General features: G+C 46.1%; 1 protein-coding gene across 3 annotated transcripts in view; it reads left to right on the plus strand.

The window, feature by feature from the left end:
* MED13L (mediator complex subunit 13L) overlaps positions 1–16095 on the plus strand; it is a 212344-nt gene extending 196249 nt beyond the window's left edge. For all 3 annotated transcript variants that reach the window (XM_069030806.1, XM_069030807.1, XM_069030808.1), the window contains 9 exons: positions 2437–2625; positions 4015–4238; positions 4649–4791; positions 5977–6135; positions 7354–7530; positions 9608–9762; positions 11637–11798; positions 12093–12205; positions 13243–16095. In XM_069030806.1, the coding sequence (XP_068886907.1) occupies positions 2437–2625; positions 4015–4238; positions 4649–4791; positions 5977–6135; positions 7354–7530; positions 9608–9762; positions 11637–11798; positions 12093–12205; positions 13243–13375 (1455 nt within the window). In that variant the 3' untranslated portion in view covers positions 13376–16095. The remainder of the gene's footprint in view (positions 1–2436; positions 2626–4014; positions 4239–4648; positions 4792–5976; positions 6136–7353; positions 7531–9607; positions 9763–11636; positions 11799–12092; positions 12206–13242) is intronic.
* Positions 16096–17936: the final 1841 nt, after the last annotated feature.

The following is a 17936-nucleotide window of genomic DNA, read 5'->3' on the forward strand; positions in this document are numbered from 1 at the left end:
TTTATATTCCCCTGATTTATACTGTTTAATCCAAAAGAAGTACGTGAAACCAGACATTTAATGTATAATATAACTATTGTATTGGTATAAAAAATAATTTCTTAAATAGCTTCTTGAAAATAGTTTACCATGTAACTTGGCATATAAAAAGTTACTTACTATGGAATTGCTGGAGAATTGAATTTGTGCAGCCAGAGGCAGCTCCTGGCCTCTTGCCCAGGCTGGCTGCATTTTGCCAGGCCTCCTCTGTCACAGAGGCTGCGCCCCAATAAATGTGGGGGGTATGGGCAGCCAGAGGGCACAGGGAGGAACAGTGCAGGAAGGATTTCTGTGCACCTTGTCCACGTGTGCTCACCTTGGTTTAAAGGTATTTCAAATTATTAAAAAAAAAAAGTTCTTGTGGTGTCTCAAGTTGGGTGTGGAAAATGTTTGTTGTTTTTGATAGTTTTGACCTCATTGGCCCCTGAAAGGATGGGGGAACCTGTCACAAAAATATGTCAGGCTTGGGGATGAACTGAAAATCAGATCCACAACATCATATCGTGGTAGGCTGCAGGCAGCTGATTGATGCAGACCTGGAGGCTCTAAAACCAAAGCAGCCCCGATCCCACGGTGTCTGAAACACACGAACCGTGTGACCTCTGCACTGCCATTGCATCTCAGGCTGTAGCACACTCACCCTTTCTCTCTGTGCTGTTTGTTTCCACATCCTCTGTTTGTTCCTCAAAATACATTTTGCCAGTTGAAGTTGATGCCTTAGGTTTTAACTTCTGTTTTTTTCAAATCCTGCACTGCCTGGTGTGTAACTCTGGAGTTTCCTATAGCCTGTTCACTTCTGCTCCCTTGTGCTTGGTAGACATAACAAAGCCTCTCCAGGCCTGCTCTTCAAGGACACCCAGACCGTCCTAGGCCCAAAAACTATAAACTAAAAGCCTCTAAACGGGGGCAAGCTAAGGGGAATTACATGATTAAACTGAAGCTTTAATTGGAGAATTAACCCTGATATGCAAATGAACCAAACCTATAAAAGTGTGTCGAACTCGTGACCTGTCGTCCGTCTTGGGATCCATCTTGGCAGTGGCCTCTGGCCCCCAGGGGTACCTTTGAAGGCTCTTTGAATAAATACCTGCCTTTATTCCCTTACTCCTGTCTAGTCTCTGTTTCCAGGAGGCCTCTTAAGGCATCAGTTCCTCTTAAGGCATCAAAGTCAAACAGCAATTTTCTCCAAGTCGAAGGAAATGTGATCCATTTCCAGCACTGTATTCTCACAGCTGTACACAGCACACACAACATGCAGTTACTTCAAAATAAATCAAACCCAAATGTTTGCAGCTTTATTAGCATCCCTGTACAGAGGGGAAAGCCCAGCTTCTAAAATCCTTGGGTAAAGCTGGCTTTTAAAAACACACAGGCATGTTTAGTAAGCAGAATGTGCTGCCAAAATTCTGATGGTTCAAGCAAGAGCCATAAAGTAGTAAAAGTTTTGTGACACTTAAGTTTTATTACTACTGAAAATATTTGTTGAAAGAATCTGTTTGGGTCTTGTAGTGTTGGCTACAACATAAATATTTTGTATTGACAGTTTCTGCTCCAAAGACCTCACTGTAAAAGGAAAGACACCTCCACAGCCACATGTGGGACTTGTGCAATAAAACCAGTAGATAAAAACAGTGAGGTTACAGGGATTTAATTCTAATTTTAAAATGGATTTGATCTGAAAACCAGATTTTTGTCATGCTATGTTTCCTTCTGAAGGAGTGTTGTGCCATCTCTCCTTCCTGCTCTGGTTGTGCAGTTGGGTCTTAACCCCCAAACTCATCTCACAGGCAAATCTCCCTGTAGCTCTGGTTCTTGCTGGTTGAACCTGTGAATTCTTGTGGGCTGCTTCCCATGACTTTTTGAAACAAATAAAACTGAGCAGGAGCTGAGGCTGCTGAGCTTCCAATGGGTACTGAACTGAAAAGGGGAAACAACCACACATGTCATTGCAACAGAACCTTAACTGTGCCCTCTACACCCCTCGGTAAGGATGCTAGCACAGTGCCAGTTCCCACAAGGACAGCAAACAATTCCCAACCCTGACCATGAGCCAAACCTGCCTGAACACAACATTCAGGGATGGTGTGGTTCAGGCATCTGCAAGCAAAGATGTTGGTCAGAAAAACAGTTCTAAAAAATTCAGGGTGTTTGAATACAGGTGTTTGGGTTTTATGGATTAAAATTCACTCTCATTGTGATGGAAGCAGTTTTGTCCCAGGGAATGCAGTCCCTGGCTGCTGCAGCCACTCCTGCCAAGGGAGCTCTAATGCAAATCGTGGAGCATCCCAGAGCGTGCTGGGTGTTCAGTGCCTAATGAGTGTGTGGGTCTGGTGGGATATTAATGAGAGCTCCTGGAAGCCTCTCAGCCCTGTTCTATTGTGTGTCTGAATTCCACAGATTGTGCCTTGCCAGTACATGCTGCAGACAATGAAGGATGAACAGGTTTTCTACATTCAGCACTTGAAGTCTCTGGCGTTCTCCGTGTACTGCCAGTGCAGGAGGCCCCTGCCCACACAGATCCACATCAAGTCCCTCACAGGCTTTGGGCCAGCTGCCAGCATTGAGATGACCCTCAAAAATCCTGAGGTTGGTACTGGTGGCAAGAAAATCAAAGTCTGTTAATAAACTGTAGCCATTTTCCTCAAATACCAAAGAGAAGAGTAGAGAAAATACTTGTTGGGGGATTTTTTTCAAGGTATAGGAAAAGGCAAGCTAATACAGAATAGAAAATAGTAAGAAAAACAGCAACTTAACTTGCTTTTAAAACATTTTAAGCTTCTGGTTTTGAGTCATAAAGGTTAAAGATCAGTGTGAAAGAAGAGAAAATGAACATCGTTACTTGGGATTCTGAGTCATTTTGTGGTTTCAGTCTATAGTGCTCCAGCCAGAGTTTAAATCCAACCTTTATTTCTATTCACATATATATGCATATATATGAAATAAGTTCCTCTGCCTAATTGCAGATGTTATATTAATTCCCTGAGGTAATGGAGAAATCCCCCTCTTCAACAGGCTTATCTTTTATCTGTTTTAAACTGTAAATATTAAAGCCCTGATGCTGGAATTTCAGGGATTTCAAAGGAAGAATAATCCATCCTACTTTCTATTAATGTTTTGCATTCTTTGGAAGATAACGACGAGTATTTTATTTAGATCTAATGGACCAATGAAACATTTAAACACTTATCTTGGCATAAAGAGCTGTTTGGGAGGGTTTAAAAACCTACTTGCAAAATCCACCATAACACAAACCTATTGGCATTTACCTCTTGCATTTAATTAATTTCTGTTTATTGCATTTTACACATGTTTGCTCTCAGTCTGCACTACAGACTCCCAAACTTTGCTGAAGAATTAAGAAAATACCCTGATCATTTTTTAGTTATGGTACATGTCTGGTGAAGCCCTTCCTGTTTGTTCTCCAGAGAGAACTTCCAAGGCAAAGATGGGTTTGGGGTGCCCATGTGGGAAGCAGCTTTGCAGAAGCTGATCTGGAGGTCCTGTTGGACACGATGGATGCTCCCAAGGAGCAGCAGTTGGGCTGCCTTGGGAAGGTGCCAGCAGCACAGCCAGGGAGGTGCTTGTCCTCCTCCCTTCTGGTCTCCTCAGAACTCAGATGCACTGGAGCAAATCCAGCCAAGGACCTAAAGATGGTAAAGGGGCAGGAGGATCTGACAGCTGAGGGGGTTTTAACTCCTGCCTATGTCAGAGACTGGTCCAAACGCTACTTTCATGCCCTGGGTTACCTGTACATAAAAAGAAATCCTTAGATAAGGTTTGAAGTGCATCAGCTTTAACTAGCAGCAGTGAATTGTCTATAACCCCCTTTTCCCAGTCTCCCTCCTGACTAGGAATGCTTTGAATTTACTCACTGTTTCAAGCTCGCCTATCTCTGTAGTCACTGCCAGTGTGTGTGTTCCTTGTGTTCAGTAGTTTCTGATCTATCTGCTGATGATTGTGCTAACTCTGTTGCAGAGGCCCAGCCCAATCCAGCTGTACTCACCTCCTTTCATCCTGGCCCCCATCAAAGACAAGCAGACAGAGCTGGGAGAGACATTTGGAGAGGCCAGTCAGAAATACAACGTGCTCTTTGTTGGGTACTGCCTGTCCCACGACCAGCGCTGGCTCCTGGCGTCCTGCACCGACCTGCACGGGGAGCTGCTGGAGACCTGCATTGTCAACATCGACCTGCCCAGCAGGTACTCACTGCCCTGGGCTTCTCCCATGGATCTGTGTCGCCAGCTCCTTGCACATCCCTCCCCTTCCCTGCTCAGGAGATCATGCTGCTGTTACAGTGAGAACATTTCAGTTGGCACTTCTAGAATTTCCTATCTGCTCAGGGAAAAGTGACTGAGTCACATTTGTGTTACAACTGTTTTGCTTACAAATCCTACCTTGAGGAACACCTGGTGTGTTGCTCAGCAGTTTGATGGCACTGCAGTATTGAAAGCAGACACATAGATTTTCTTGTTAGTAGTAGTAAAAGGTAAGTTAGGGACTGTCCAGAACTCCTGTAGAGGGTAAGCAGTGGCATAATTAGTGAGAATAGAAATCTGAATATTGTCCTTGATTCTCCTTTCACTCTTGTTTTTAATTCCTTCCCCTGCAGGTCGAGGAGGAGCAAGCTGTCTGCCCGGAAGATCGGGCTGCAGAAGCTCTGGGAATGGTGCATCGGCATTGTCCAGATGACATCCCTGCCCTGGAGAGTCGTCATCGGGCGCCTGGGCCGGCTGGGCCACGGGGAGCTGAAAGGTGTGCACTTGTCAGGGCTGCCACTCCCAGGTGTGGAGTGGGGACAAGGGACCCAGAGGGCCAGGCAGGATGGCTCAGAACTGATCACAAACCTTCCAAACTAAAAACTTGAGTGTGATAATCACAGAACCACAGAATTGTTTAGGTTGGAAAAGCCCTCTGAGCTCATCAAGTCCAACTGTTCCCCAGCACTGCTGAGGCCACCACTGATCCATGTCCCCAAGTGCCACATCCACACAGCTTTTGAACCCTTCCAGGGATGGGGCCTCAGCCATTCCTCACAGTTTTGCATCACCTGCAGACTTGCTGAGGATGCACTCTGCAAGTGACATTAGATAGGGTGAATTTGGCTTAACCTTCCCAAGTTCTGTCTTTGCTTCCTAGAACCATGACCTTACAAAAGGTAAACAAGATGTGCCAAATTCTGTCAGACAGGATAGGCTGTTGTTCATTTTGACAGAGTTTAGTGAGGGCAAACATGGATGGGGAGCAGATATCCAGGCTTCCCAGGTAGGTCTCCTTAGGAGTTTATTATCTACACCAGAGCTGCTGAAGCCCTTTCTCTCCCTTTGTCCCCGTCATTGTCTTGACACTGATGCCCACTTGACCAAGTGGATCTGAGTGTAAAGTACCTGACAGAGAAATTACAGGATCCTCCAAACTGGAATTTCCTGGGCCATGATAGCATGGATTACAGGAGACCTGGCTGCAGGCCTACCCTGGCACTGAATTCCTGTACTGGTTTCCATAAACCCTTTCCTTCTTTGTGCCCTGGGTCTGATGTTACCCCCTCGTGTTGTGCAGGACTTGCAGTGCCCTTCCAAGGGAACTCAGGGGCCTTGTCACGTGTTAGAAAAAGTTCTGGGCAAAGTTATCCTCACACAGGGACAGAGACAGGATTCAGTTGTGATTCCTCAGCTTAAACATCACTAAATAAACAAAAAGGTCTTGGAAAAAAATGAACAAAGGAAAGCCAACAGACTGTCGTGGAATAAAACATTCCCCAGGAGCTCCTTGAGCATCCAGTTTGCGGGGCCAGACCCCTCATGTGCACAGGAGTCAGTCCTGGAGAGTTTGGGATTAGGAAAATGCCAAGTGTTGGGAATGTTTTGCTGTTTCCAGGCGAGTGCTGGCTCTGCCAGCTCTGCATCAGCTCTGTCCTCCCACGGTGCTTTTCCCTTGCAGACTGGAGTATCCTGCTCGGGGAGTGCTCCCTGCAGACAATCAGCAAACAGCTCAAGGAGGTTTGCCGCATGTGCGGCATCTCCGCAGCAGATTCCCCCTCCATCCTCAGTGCCTGCCTCGTTGCCATGGAGCCACAGGGATCCTTCGTGGTGATGCCAGGTATGTTTTAGCCAGCTACGGCAATGCCAGCGAAACTCTTCTTCTATCACATTTCACACTTAGGCACAATAGTTTTGGGATTTCTGTGAAGACCTTGACTAGCATGGCTGTGTGTGGCAGAAAATAGGTTGAGCCAGCAGAATTCCCTGAAATACCATGGAGAGATGCTACATGGGGAGAGCAGGCTCGTGAGGGAAGGTGACTGTGGGCCACTGCCAAAGTGCTGATCTGTTCCTTAGGGAGGCTGTGGGCTCTGGCAGCCCAGTTCCCATGGGTTGGAAGTGGTGTCACAGACACCCTCGTGCACAGAGGAGGCTGCAGTAGGAATGAGTAGGAGCCTGTGGAAATGGGAATAAGCCCTCTTGCCTTCTCACATGCTGAAGTTATTTAGAGAGTTCACTTACAAGCAGCAGTCCATGGGCTTAAGTTGAAATAAAATTAATTATTGAGCCCCTTGCTGTCTTACCTAAGCAAGTACTTTTTAACGTATGTGTTGACACATCCTTAACGTGTCCTTACAAACCACGCTGGGGCTTTTTAAGTTTAGAAAGAAAAGACTAATACATGGAGCAGAATTAATTGAGCTTGAAAATTACTTATCATGTTGAATATTTTCAAAGCAGAGATTTTGTAATGTGAGAAAACAGATGGCAAATTAGGCTTTTTTCATATCACACTAAAACACAAAGAAAGACTCAAATCCTTCAACAGAATCTTTTTTTCCTTTAGATCCTGACATGTAATTAGGTCAACAGCTAGCAAAAATTAGGTTAAAATTGAAGGTGCTGGTTTAAATACTGCCGAAGAAGGTGTCTCTGCATTGACTGTTGGAACCTTCCAAGTTAATTGTTGGTGGATAATTGAGAATAGAGGAGGAGAAGCTTTATTGTTCTGTGGCTTTATTTTTATGTTTGTGTTCATATCGACCAAAGTGGGGTTTATTTCATAATTCTACGGAGATTTGTGTGAAAAATCAATTTAACTCCCTCATTTAACAAGTAAATATTTGATTAAGGGGCAGCAGAATGACAGGAGAGGTGGGGCTGGTCTTGATCTTAATGTCAAGCTCTTGCAGCAATTTAATCTTTTGAAGATAAGGCCCTTCAGCCGTGTCTGCGAGTTTGCAGAGCAGGTGGGGTGGGCAGAGGCGTCCCTGGACACAGAGCACGTGTGGGGAGGTGATGCAGTGACTGCCTGTGCCGTTGTCTCCGTCCCCAGACGCGGTGACGATGGGCTCGGTGTTCGGGCGCAGCACGGCGCTGAACCTGCAGTCGTCCCAGCTCAACACCCCCCAGGACGCCTCCTGCACACACATCCTGGTGTTCCCCACCTCTGCCACCATCCAGGTGGCACCTGCAAATTACCCCAACGAGGATGGCTTCAGCCCCACCAACGGTGAGTGAGAGGGAAATCCCTCAGCGCCTTTCCAGGGCGTCAGCAGAGCTGAGCTGGGTGGGAATAAACCCCTGAGGGGGCCGGGGTTCTGCACGGACCCCAGAGCACCCCAGCAAGGGACCACGCAGGGCTTCAGCCCCAGGGGCTTCCAGGCTCTCTGCTTTCCCTGAGCATTTTCAGTCACACCCGTTTGTTCCCAAAGGGGCACGGAGCAGCCAAAGGAGCGAGTGGCACAGACCAGAACGTGCTGTGTGCTGTTGTGACTTGGTCAGGCCAGCCTGTGTGTTCCAGTCGTGCTGCACATCGTGCCCTCTTGTGTGCAGAGCTGACAGGAAGGAGGCACTTGCAGAATAGGGAAAATATCCCAACCCGAGACTTCCTGATGCCTGCAGAGTGCTTGTACACTGAACCTGCAGCTTGAGTCAGCAAGACTCTGGTTCATGCTTTATATCAAATAAGCATTTTCCCGCTTTGTCCCAACTCCTTTAAATGAGTGCAGAGCAATTTAAACCAAGAGTGACTACAAACACATACAGTGGCTGTGTTAATGAGGAGGGCAGTTGGGCTAGAGAGAAGGCAGGCCACTGCTTTGAAGGCTTTGATCTGTTCCTCCTGGAATGTCCCAGGGCCTCTGAAGGGAAGTTGCCCCTCTCAATCCCTGTCCCAGGAGGCCCCGGGATCCCTCCGAGCACGACAAACATTAACCTGCATTAACCTGCCCGTTGGTGCTGCAGATGTTAATTAGAGTCAGGTACAAGAATGGCCTTTTCCAAAATGGTGTTAAATTTAATTTTCTTAGCTCTGCTCTACTTAATGATTAAGCTGCTTCCTCTGCCATTAGCCAGCTCATTTCTGCTCTGGGGGCCAAGCAGAGCATGACATTAGCTGTGGTTTGTTTACTGAGGCTGTAGGACACAAGTTAATAAACTTCTTTTAAATCACTGCTCCGGCAGTCCAGAGGTTCTCTTTGGGAGATGAAGGAAAACAAGCACCTGCCTGTTTCAATACTGGGCCTTCAGGTGAAATTAGTTCAGGACACACATCCTTTTCCATGTTATACAGAGTAAATTCATCTTTTTCAACAGAAATTGTTATTTATTACATGTAGGATGTATGATTTCTATTTAGGGCTTTGTGTTTTAGTATAAATTTGGTTGCAATTCTAATTAATGCAGTTCAGACAGCTCCCACTATCCCCGTCTGCCCACTAAAATGTACTTGAAATGTCATTATACACTTGGATTTCTTCGCCTGCTGAGAAATCTGGGTAAGAAAAACCCCTCTAAGCCGTATGGTGATGTAATTTTTGGCTCTGTGTTGATGATGCCTTATCCTTCCCTCCCATAACTTACTCAGGGTATTGTAACCTGTGTGCAGATGATGAGTAGTGGAATCCACAAGACAAACACATCTTCCCTGTATCTTTAGCCCTCCCCGCATATTAACATAAACCAAATTAATACAGCCATTTATGCTAACGAGCTGTGTGGAACTCCTGAGGTGAAAGTGGGATGTGAAAGCTCCATTGTTGGGGATCCTGGAGCAGTGTTTGAAAGGATCCCGAGTCCCTGGCTGTGAGCAGGGCCTTGCTGCCCTCACAGATTCTGGGGGCAGTTTCCTTGGAGCTGCCAGGGCTGTTCCCAGAGTTTGGAGCTGGTGTGCAGCTCTGGGAGCCTGAGGAGCAGCACCTGTGGCAGCAGCACATGGAGCTGGGTGTGATAACTCCAAGTGTTTTGTTAGGGGTCTCTGTGACCAACAGCACAGAGGTGTCAGTTGTTCTGTTACAAAGTTCAGTCTGGATTTTATGGAGCTGTTACAACGGGAATTCTGTTCGCTCTGTGGCCGCTGCTAAAATTCATTATCCCAGTAGTTGCCTGCCAACTCTCCCTTTCAAGTCAAGGGTTCTAAGGGGGATTAAACAGTAAAGTGTTTATCTCTGCTTTTATCTATCTTGGGAGTATGTAAAAGAGAAAAGGGAATGGTAATAAATTAAAGGGAACGGTAATAAATTACAAAAATTTCTTGGAGAAAAGAGTAGAGCACGTTGGAAATGATTTTCCTTTCTTTTCCTTTTCAGATGACATGTTTGACCTCCCATTCCCAGATGACATGGACAATGACATTAGAATTTTGATAACAGGGAATCTTCACTCTTCACCAAATTCCTCCCCAGTTCCTTCCCCTGGATCACCATCTGGCACTGGAGTGGGATCTCACTACCATCACAGTAGGGTAAGGCTGGAGCACCATAGGGCACACACTGCTTAAAATAAAATAAAAAGACCCAAATCCTCCAACAAAATCTTTTTTTTCCTGTAGATTCTTACATATAATTAGGTCAAAACCAAGCAAAAATTAGGTTAAAATGGAAGGTTAAATACTGCTGGAGAAGGTGTCTCTGCACTGTTTGCACCTTCCAAGTTAATTGCTGGTAGATAATTGAGGGGGAGAGAGGAGGAGAGAGCAGCTTTATCATAGCTGATGACCCTGCGTAGATTTAATATGTACTCATCCATTCTTTCCTGGAAAATCCTACGGAATGTCCCTGGCACAAAGTGACAAGTCTTTGAGAGAAAGGAAGCTGTGACAGCCCTGTTCCTGTGGTTTTCAGGGGAGGCAAGAGGGAGAGAATTCTCCCAGTGATGAAACCCTGCCCATGGAAACTCTGCAGGTGCTGGATGGTTATGCAAATGTTGTTTTTCTTAGGAATATTTAGCCCAGAGCACACAGCATTTGGGAGTTATTTTTGTTTGAAGAGGCTTTTATAAAGCCAGTTCCAACATCAGTGATTATTTAAAATGCAAATTATTTTTGGTAATTCAAGTTATTTTTTTGAATTGGCATAGCTTGGATCAGGTTTGATGGAACTCTTCCACTCCTACATTTAATCATGTAAGACTGAGCTGTTCTGTTAAAATGGTTTCCATCACAATTAGGTAGAAGTTTTATGCTTCATAATTTCCTGTGAAGTTTTGTTCTAAAAGTAGTAAGTTTAAAGCAGTAGCATATTATTTCTTTACTAAATGATACGGTATTTTATGAGAGAAACAGGGTAACTTTTATACCATTTCTGACACGTCACTGAGATGTCTCAAGACCAGAATTCTCACTCCTGAACATGACTGACTAAATGGTGCTACTTTCACCCCTGGAAGGAGAAAGTCCTGCCTGTGTTTTCCTTGCAACCTCTGCCAAAATGCCTCAGTGGCAACTTTAATAAAGTCAGTGAGGGAGAAATGCCTCCTGCCTCAGCCACAGACATGCTAATCCTGCATTTTGCTCAGTCACAACCACCTTGTGTGGATTGTGCAACTCTTCCCATCAAAGGCCTGATAACAGCACGTTGCTGTCCCAGTTACTCCAAACTGGTGTGTGAGCAAATGAAAGCTTCTAAATTCTGCTGCCAAGCCCTGCAGCCATAAATCACAGCTCCTCACTCTCTCTCCCCAGTTCACTCAGCAGTCCCTGTTCTGTCCCACTTCATTGCAGAGCTTGCTCTCAGTGGATCTGCATCCATTGGGAGCAGCCCTGGGAGGTTCATGGCCTTAGCCTGGAGCCCGGGCCAAGCCCCTTCCAGCTGAACCCGAGTAATTCCGATTAACCATTAAGCCAGGCCTGGTAATTGCAGTGTAATGTTTGGCTTTAGCAGAGCAGCAGTGTGTGATCATCCCCCCGTGGGCCCGGGGTCAGGGCAATAATTGATGGCTGGGCACCGGCCCCGTGTGCCGGGCTCCCAGTGCCTTCTGCTCCAGGCTTGTTCCCTGCCTTGGATTCCTGTCCAGACCCACTGGAAGGGATTGGCAGGGAGGGATTTGTAATTGAGCTGCTTTCTGTGCAGTGGAATCTTTTCCCTTTTTTTAACCTACTGACGTTTATGGATGAAGTGAACTGCTCTCCCAGCTGTTTGGGAATCTACACTGCTTCTGAAACATAAGCCTGGAGAATCCAACTACAGGGGAAAAAGGCAGGGCCTGGAAAACTTTGACTAAGATTCCTGACTGACTAAAGGAGGGCTCATTTGTCACAGGACAGTAGTTAGCAAAGTCACCATTCCAGGAATGGGCTGTATTGACAAACCCTCAGAGCTGCCTTTTCCCTCTGTGCAGAGCCAAGGCGAACGTCTCCTGTCCAGGGAAGCCCCTGAAGAGCTGAAGCAGCAGCCTCTGGCTCTGGGATACTTCGTGTCGACTGCCAAAGCGGAGAACCTCCCGCAGTGGTTCTGGTCCTCCTGTCCTCAGGCACAGAACCAGTGTCCCCTCTTCCTGAAGGTCTGTCATGCTCTGCATGGAGCACTCACTATCCATTGCTATTTCCATGCCTGTAAGAGCTGCAGGTGGGGTCTGTGGTGTCAGTGACCCTGAGACCTCCCACTGCGAGCTCCAGTCGGTTTATTAAAAAATGTAACCATTAATTTGGAAATACACATGGTCATGGTGGGTTCAACACAGAATTGCCAACTTCCCACGTTGTCTTGAGGTGATTCAGCATGGATGTGTTTCTTGGGAATCTTTAGCAGTACCTGCTGTATGAGGAGTTAATTTTTGCTCTTTCCCTCTGCACAGGCCTCTCTCCATCACCACATCTCTGTAGCGCAGACAGACGAGCTTCTACCTGCCAGAAATTCTCAGCGAGTTCCTCACCCCCTCGACTCTAAAACTACATCAGATGTCTTGAGGTAACACCTTTGAGGTTTTCATTTCTGCCCTAAACATTTTGGGACTGAGTTCAGAGGTTTCAGAGGAACCTTTCTCACCTGTCACAATTATTTACCTGTTTCATTGGCAGTTTTTAGCCCTGCTGTGCCCTACGTGTGTCTCAGGGCATCTCCTCCTCCAGCTGCCAGAGCAGGGCTGTGAGGGGGAATTCTGTGGTTTCCCACTGCTGTGCACAATGATGCCAAGGAAACTCAGAACAGCTCAGCCTTGCCAGGGGGACACACCTTGGTTTGCCCCCTCCAGACTGCTCTGTTCCCCTGGGATCTAATCTGGGCTGTGCCACTCATTATCTTTACTCACCAAACCAAATGGATTTGGAAGAGATAAAAGCATTCCCTGATACCACTGTGCTAGGATTGGGATATAAAGGAGCCACTGTTCCCGAATGCATGCAGGGTGTGTGTTGTGTTGTTCAGGATGATGTGAGGCCTGTTTGCCTCCATCCCACCTGTGGGGCTGAACACAGGTGTGTGTGATGAGAACACACAGTGTGGGGCACGCCCCTGAACAAACAAACATCAGCAGGGAACAGCAATGTCTAATCTAAGGAAATTGGAGTGTATTGTTCTAGATCTCAGTTTGTCTCCTCTTGGAGGACTGAGCTCTCTCAGTGTCCCAGGTATTGAGTAAAAGGAGGATGCAGTGGACAGGGAAAGGATGAGATGCAACAGACACAAGTTACAAGATGAGAAATTGCAGTTAGATACAGGACCACAGGAACAGGGTGAGCAAATACTGGCACAAAGTGGAGGTGGAGGTGTTCAATCCCCAAGGCTGTGACAGCAGTGGCATCTGAGCCACTGAGTCCAGAATCTGTGTGCTGGGGAGGGCCTTCATGCAAAGAGCTCAGACATAGCAAACGTAAACCCTCCTGCTTTTAGTGAGGTTCCTGCTTTGCCAGCACACTGGCAGCCCTGTCAGGGTGTGCCTCCAGGAGATGCCATTAACAAAGCTCCCCAAGGCAGGCTGTGATGTCTCTCTCTCCCTTGCTGTGCAGGTTTGTGCTGGAGCAGTACAACGCCCTGTCCTGGCTCACGTGTAACCCGGCCACGCAGGACCGCAGCTCCTGCCTGCCCGTGCACTTCGTGGTGCTCACCCAGCTCTACAACGCCATCATGAACATCCTGTAGGACACTCACAAGCACTTGTTCTTCTGGCTGCTTCTCCCCTCCGCCCGGGAACGTGCCACGACCTGCAAAGAGCTCAGTTTGCTTCTCTTCAGACCAGTCCTGTGCTGTGCTTCTGTTTCTCCAAAAGCACATGTGAATTCTGCAGTGTTCAAAACTAAACTACCCATTAACATCTCTGGCAGCTTCAGTCCAAAATCTGGGAACATCCAAGAACAGTGAACACAGAGTAACCTCAAGCCAGTGTTAGTTTGGTGGCTCAGTAACTACTGGTCAGTGTGATTATTTTTTTTAATATTTTATTTTTTTAAGGAAGACTACAGGATCTTTTTGCATTAGGAACTGATAAAGACCTGTGAGCAGCGTCAGCCCTGCAAGTAAAAACCACCTTGTAGTGACCAGTTCGGGTGTTTCGTTGTTTGATCGTCGTAAGCTGGGACTTTGCAGGAGGAAAAAACCACAAACACAAAACCACACAGTCGTAGTCTCGTATAAATATTGGAGTTTTCTGTCTAGCTGGAGTTCCTGTCAGAGTGGATTGGGATGAATGCATGCATTTGTTACCTGTCCATGTAGATATGAATGGTCTGGAGATACTTTATTTATTTTTAGGTTTGGGGAGGGGAGGGATTAAATTATAAAGGACCGGGAACAGTAGAAATACCTTAAAAATCCAGCTCCGTTCCACTGTAGGGTTATTTATCTACAGACCTCTCACTCTTCTGACCTGGAAATCAAAAGTGAAGCTCCTAACGATCAAAGGCTGGGAAGGGAAGCGTGTTCTGGTAAGGATATCTTGTATTTTAAGGAATTCTCCCCTGTGTTTAGCCTGGTTCAAGCAAGGAATGGCCAGTGTTTAATGAAGGATAACACTACCTAAGGCAGAAGAGTGAGAGGGAGATAGGGAGGAAAAATACTTTAAAGCCCAATGTCAGGGCAAGTGGAAAGTGGTAAATTAATCTATTGTAGAGCTATGATTGAAATATATTTCCAGTAAATTTAGTGACGCTAGAAAAGTATTTACTGAAAGCCAAGTCGCCCTTTAATTCTGGGCAGACTCGTCCATGTACATATCCAAAAATATGGTTTTTGTTTACACTAAATCAGTCACAAATCTGGTGTATTTTTTCTGACTATAGGAATATTATTTCAAAGAAATAATTTTTAAAAATTATATCATTAAATTAGTACTTGAAGTTACACCACTGTGGTGGCAAAGTTACTTTGTTTAGTGAAATGATCGCCATTGGGAAGGTTAATGGCTAATTGAAGTATTTTTATGACTCCTTCATTCCAGGCTCCAAGGGGTTCCTATTCCAGCCCCATTCCCTCATTTCTGGGGGTGCACTGGGCAGCAGGAGGGGGCCGGGGTCGGGCACTTGGATCAGGCTGGGTGACCCCTCCCCTGGCTGTGGAGAAAAACTACCAAGTTTAGAGTTCTTCCAAAAGACTTTCATGTTCTGGTTAAAAAAAAAGAAATTCTATGATTTTAAAAAGTATTTTTCTTGAGATAATGTAACATTTAAAACAAATTATATAAAATAATAAAAGAAAAAAAAAAGAATTGCTTGTGTAATGAAAAGGTGAAGGCAGGGGAGGAACCTGTAAATGGATTATTTCCTTCCTTGCTCCACCCCTCCGTGTGGGTGTCCTCTTTGCAATGTATAGGTTAAAAAAAATCTGATATCAAACCATTTGTATCTAATGTGTACAGTGTAAAATTGACTTTAAAAATATTGCAGTACTATTTTTTCTTAATCAGAAAAGAAAATTCTCAAGGCCTTTTGAAGAGCATAAAAAGATGAAGATTGTAAACTTGTATAAAAAAAATTTAACTTGGGGAGGAAAAAAAATGTAAAGTAGACATTTGTAATCTTTTACCATTTGGGGCTTATTTGTTCCCAGGACTCATCTGAACTTTGGATTATTATTTTGCTTATTGTTTTTAAATGGGCCGTTTTTATCCAGGGGCGTTTCTTCCCCACAAACCTGGTTCTAAGCAAAAATTAGAAATTAAAAAAAGGGCAGCAAGGAGTAGTTTTCATCTGGTGTCTTTTATTTAATTTTTTTAAGTTAAGAGAAGCTGGTGACATATTTATACGTTTTTGTGCAAAATAAATGAATGGCAATAGATTTTAAAGAAAAATCTTATGTACTTCAGTGTGAAAAGTTCTGTATAATATTTCCCTTAAATATGCATTATTTTACTTGTGAGTTTTTTACTGAATTAATCTGAAATGTACAAGCCCTGGCTTTCCTACAGAGTGAAGAAAGTTATTTTATTTTTTTTTTTATTTCTAACTTTGGAAAATCATGCCTAAATCAGAATTATTATTACAGTTGTTTGAGCTAAAGGGAGCAGGAGGGTGGGGAATGTCCAGCATGCTTGTATGTATATTTCAGAACCTTTTTTAAATGTAAAAGCTGTACATTTCTGGGGAGTTCTGAATTTCTTTTTGTTTTCTTTTTTTTTTTCTCTGAGCATTTTGCAGTGAGCTTCTTTTATATACAGCCGACAATTTGAAAGAAAACAAAAAAAATGTGAAGTTCATTTTAAATCTACAGTATATCGCTGGTACAATACACTAAAAAAAGACTTTGATAAAAAGAAACAATAATAATAAAAGACCTCCATTTTAAATGTCATTCATATATACCTTGTGGATGAGAGCTATATACTTTTACACACTTTTTTAGATGAATAAATTATTGAATTACTGAAACTGTTAGTGGAGTTTTATTCTTGTATTGAACTCTGAGCTTTTGGCATTCCCAGGGAAGGAACTGCAAGGTGCAGATCCAGGGATGTGAAAGGAGCTGAAAATGAACGTTTCAAACCATGGCTGTTGGGAGGGGAAATTGGGTGTGACTGATGCCAAGGATGGAAAATCCTGCCCGAGGAGGGGTGGGTAGGAGCAGCCTGGGATAATCCAGTGCCACGGGAGCAGTGGCTGCTTTCCAAGGGCAACTCCAAACGCAGGGGCTCCAGCAGTGCTGGATGAAGGTCTCCAGCTGCAGCAGGTGAGTCTCCAACAGGAGCTGCCAGGGGCACGTCAGGCCCGGCCCCTCTCCCTGCACAGGGCCAGGGCCGTGCAGGACAGCCCTGGGGGAGGGACCAGAGCCACAGCCTCAGGCTTCCCAGAGGAGCTGCAAACCCCAAGTCCGCAGGAGCTGGACTCTCGTGATCCTTGTGGGTCCCTCCCAGCTCAGGATACCCTGGGATTCTGTGCTAATTGTAGGTGCTGTGGGCAGGGCTGCGTTGGACTGTTGGACCCCAGGTCTCTTGAGAGCAAGACACTCTGGGTTTAGCAGAGTCATTCCCAAAGACAGACCTGCCAAAATGACACTAAATGAACAGCTGTGCCATGCCAGGATGTGGGGGTTGGAGCCAGCTGTGCCATCCTGGGATGTGTGGGGGTTGGCTGATACCAGCTGTGCCATGCCAGGATGTGTGGGGGTTGGCTGATACCAGCTGTGCCATCCTGGGATGTGGGGGTTGGAGCCAGCTGTGGCCAATCCAGTGTGTGAAGGTTGTTGGAGCCAGCTGTGCCATGCCGGGATGTGTGGGGGTTGGAGGCAGCTGTGCCATGCTGGGATGTGTGGGGGTTGGCTGATACCAGCTGTGCCATGCCAGGATGTGTGGGGGTTGGCTGATACCAGCTGTGCCATCTTGGGATGTGGGGGTTGGAGCCAGCTGTGGCCAATCCAGTGTGTGAAGGTTGTTGGAGCCAGCTGTGCCATGCTGGGATGTGCGGGGATTGGCTGATACCAGCTGTGCCATGCTGGGATGTGTGGGGTGGTTGGAGCCAGCTGTGCCATGCTGGGATGTGTGGGGTGGTTGGAACCAGCTGTGCCATGCTGGGATGTGCGGGGGTTGGCTGATACCAGCTGTGCCATGCTGGGATGTGTGGGGGTTGGCTGATACCAGCTGTGCCATGCTGGGATGTGTGGGGTGGTTGGAGCCAGCTGTGCCATGCTGGGATGTGTGGGGTGGTTGGAACCAGCTGTGCCATGCTGGGATGTGCGGGGGTTGGCTGATACCAGCTGTGCCATGCTGGGATGTGTGGGGTGGTTGGAACTAGCTGTGCCATGCTGGGATGTGTGGGGTGGCTGGAGCCAGCTGTGCCATGCTGGGATGTGTGGGGTGGCTGGAGCCAGCTGTGCCATGCTGGGATGTGTGGGGTGGCTGGAGCCAGCTGTGCCATCCCGGGATGCAGGGACAGCCCCTGTTACAGCAGTGCTAGCTGGCAAAAGGGGATGGGGGAGTTTCTGCAGACCCCAAATGTTTCACAGCTGATGTTTGTGGCTTAGTCCCTTACAAAGAATCCTAAAAGAACTCCTTTTCCATGACAGCTGGAGCCCACATGAGCATCCAGTGACAGCTCCAGTGACTGGGTGGAGGAACTGCCTCTCCTTTCCATGGCTCTTTAATGGCCATTTGGGATTTCCTCAGTAATTGTTAATTCTGGTTCACTTGAATTTTGGTGCATCTTACCTCTGAATTTAGATAGTTACAAAAATAGTCCCTAAGATTTTACCTTTTTTCAAAACTTTCAAGCTTGTA

Source organism: Aphelocoma coerulescens, chromosome 15 (genome assembly GCF_041296385.1).
Source record: "Aphelocoma coerulescens isolate FSJ_1873_10779 chromosome 15, UR_Acoe_1.0, whole genome shotgun sequence".
Taxonomy (NCBI): Eukaryota; Metazoa; Chordata; class Aves; order Passeriformes; family Corvidae; genus Aphelocoma; species Aphelocoma coerulescens.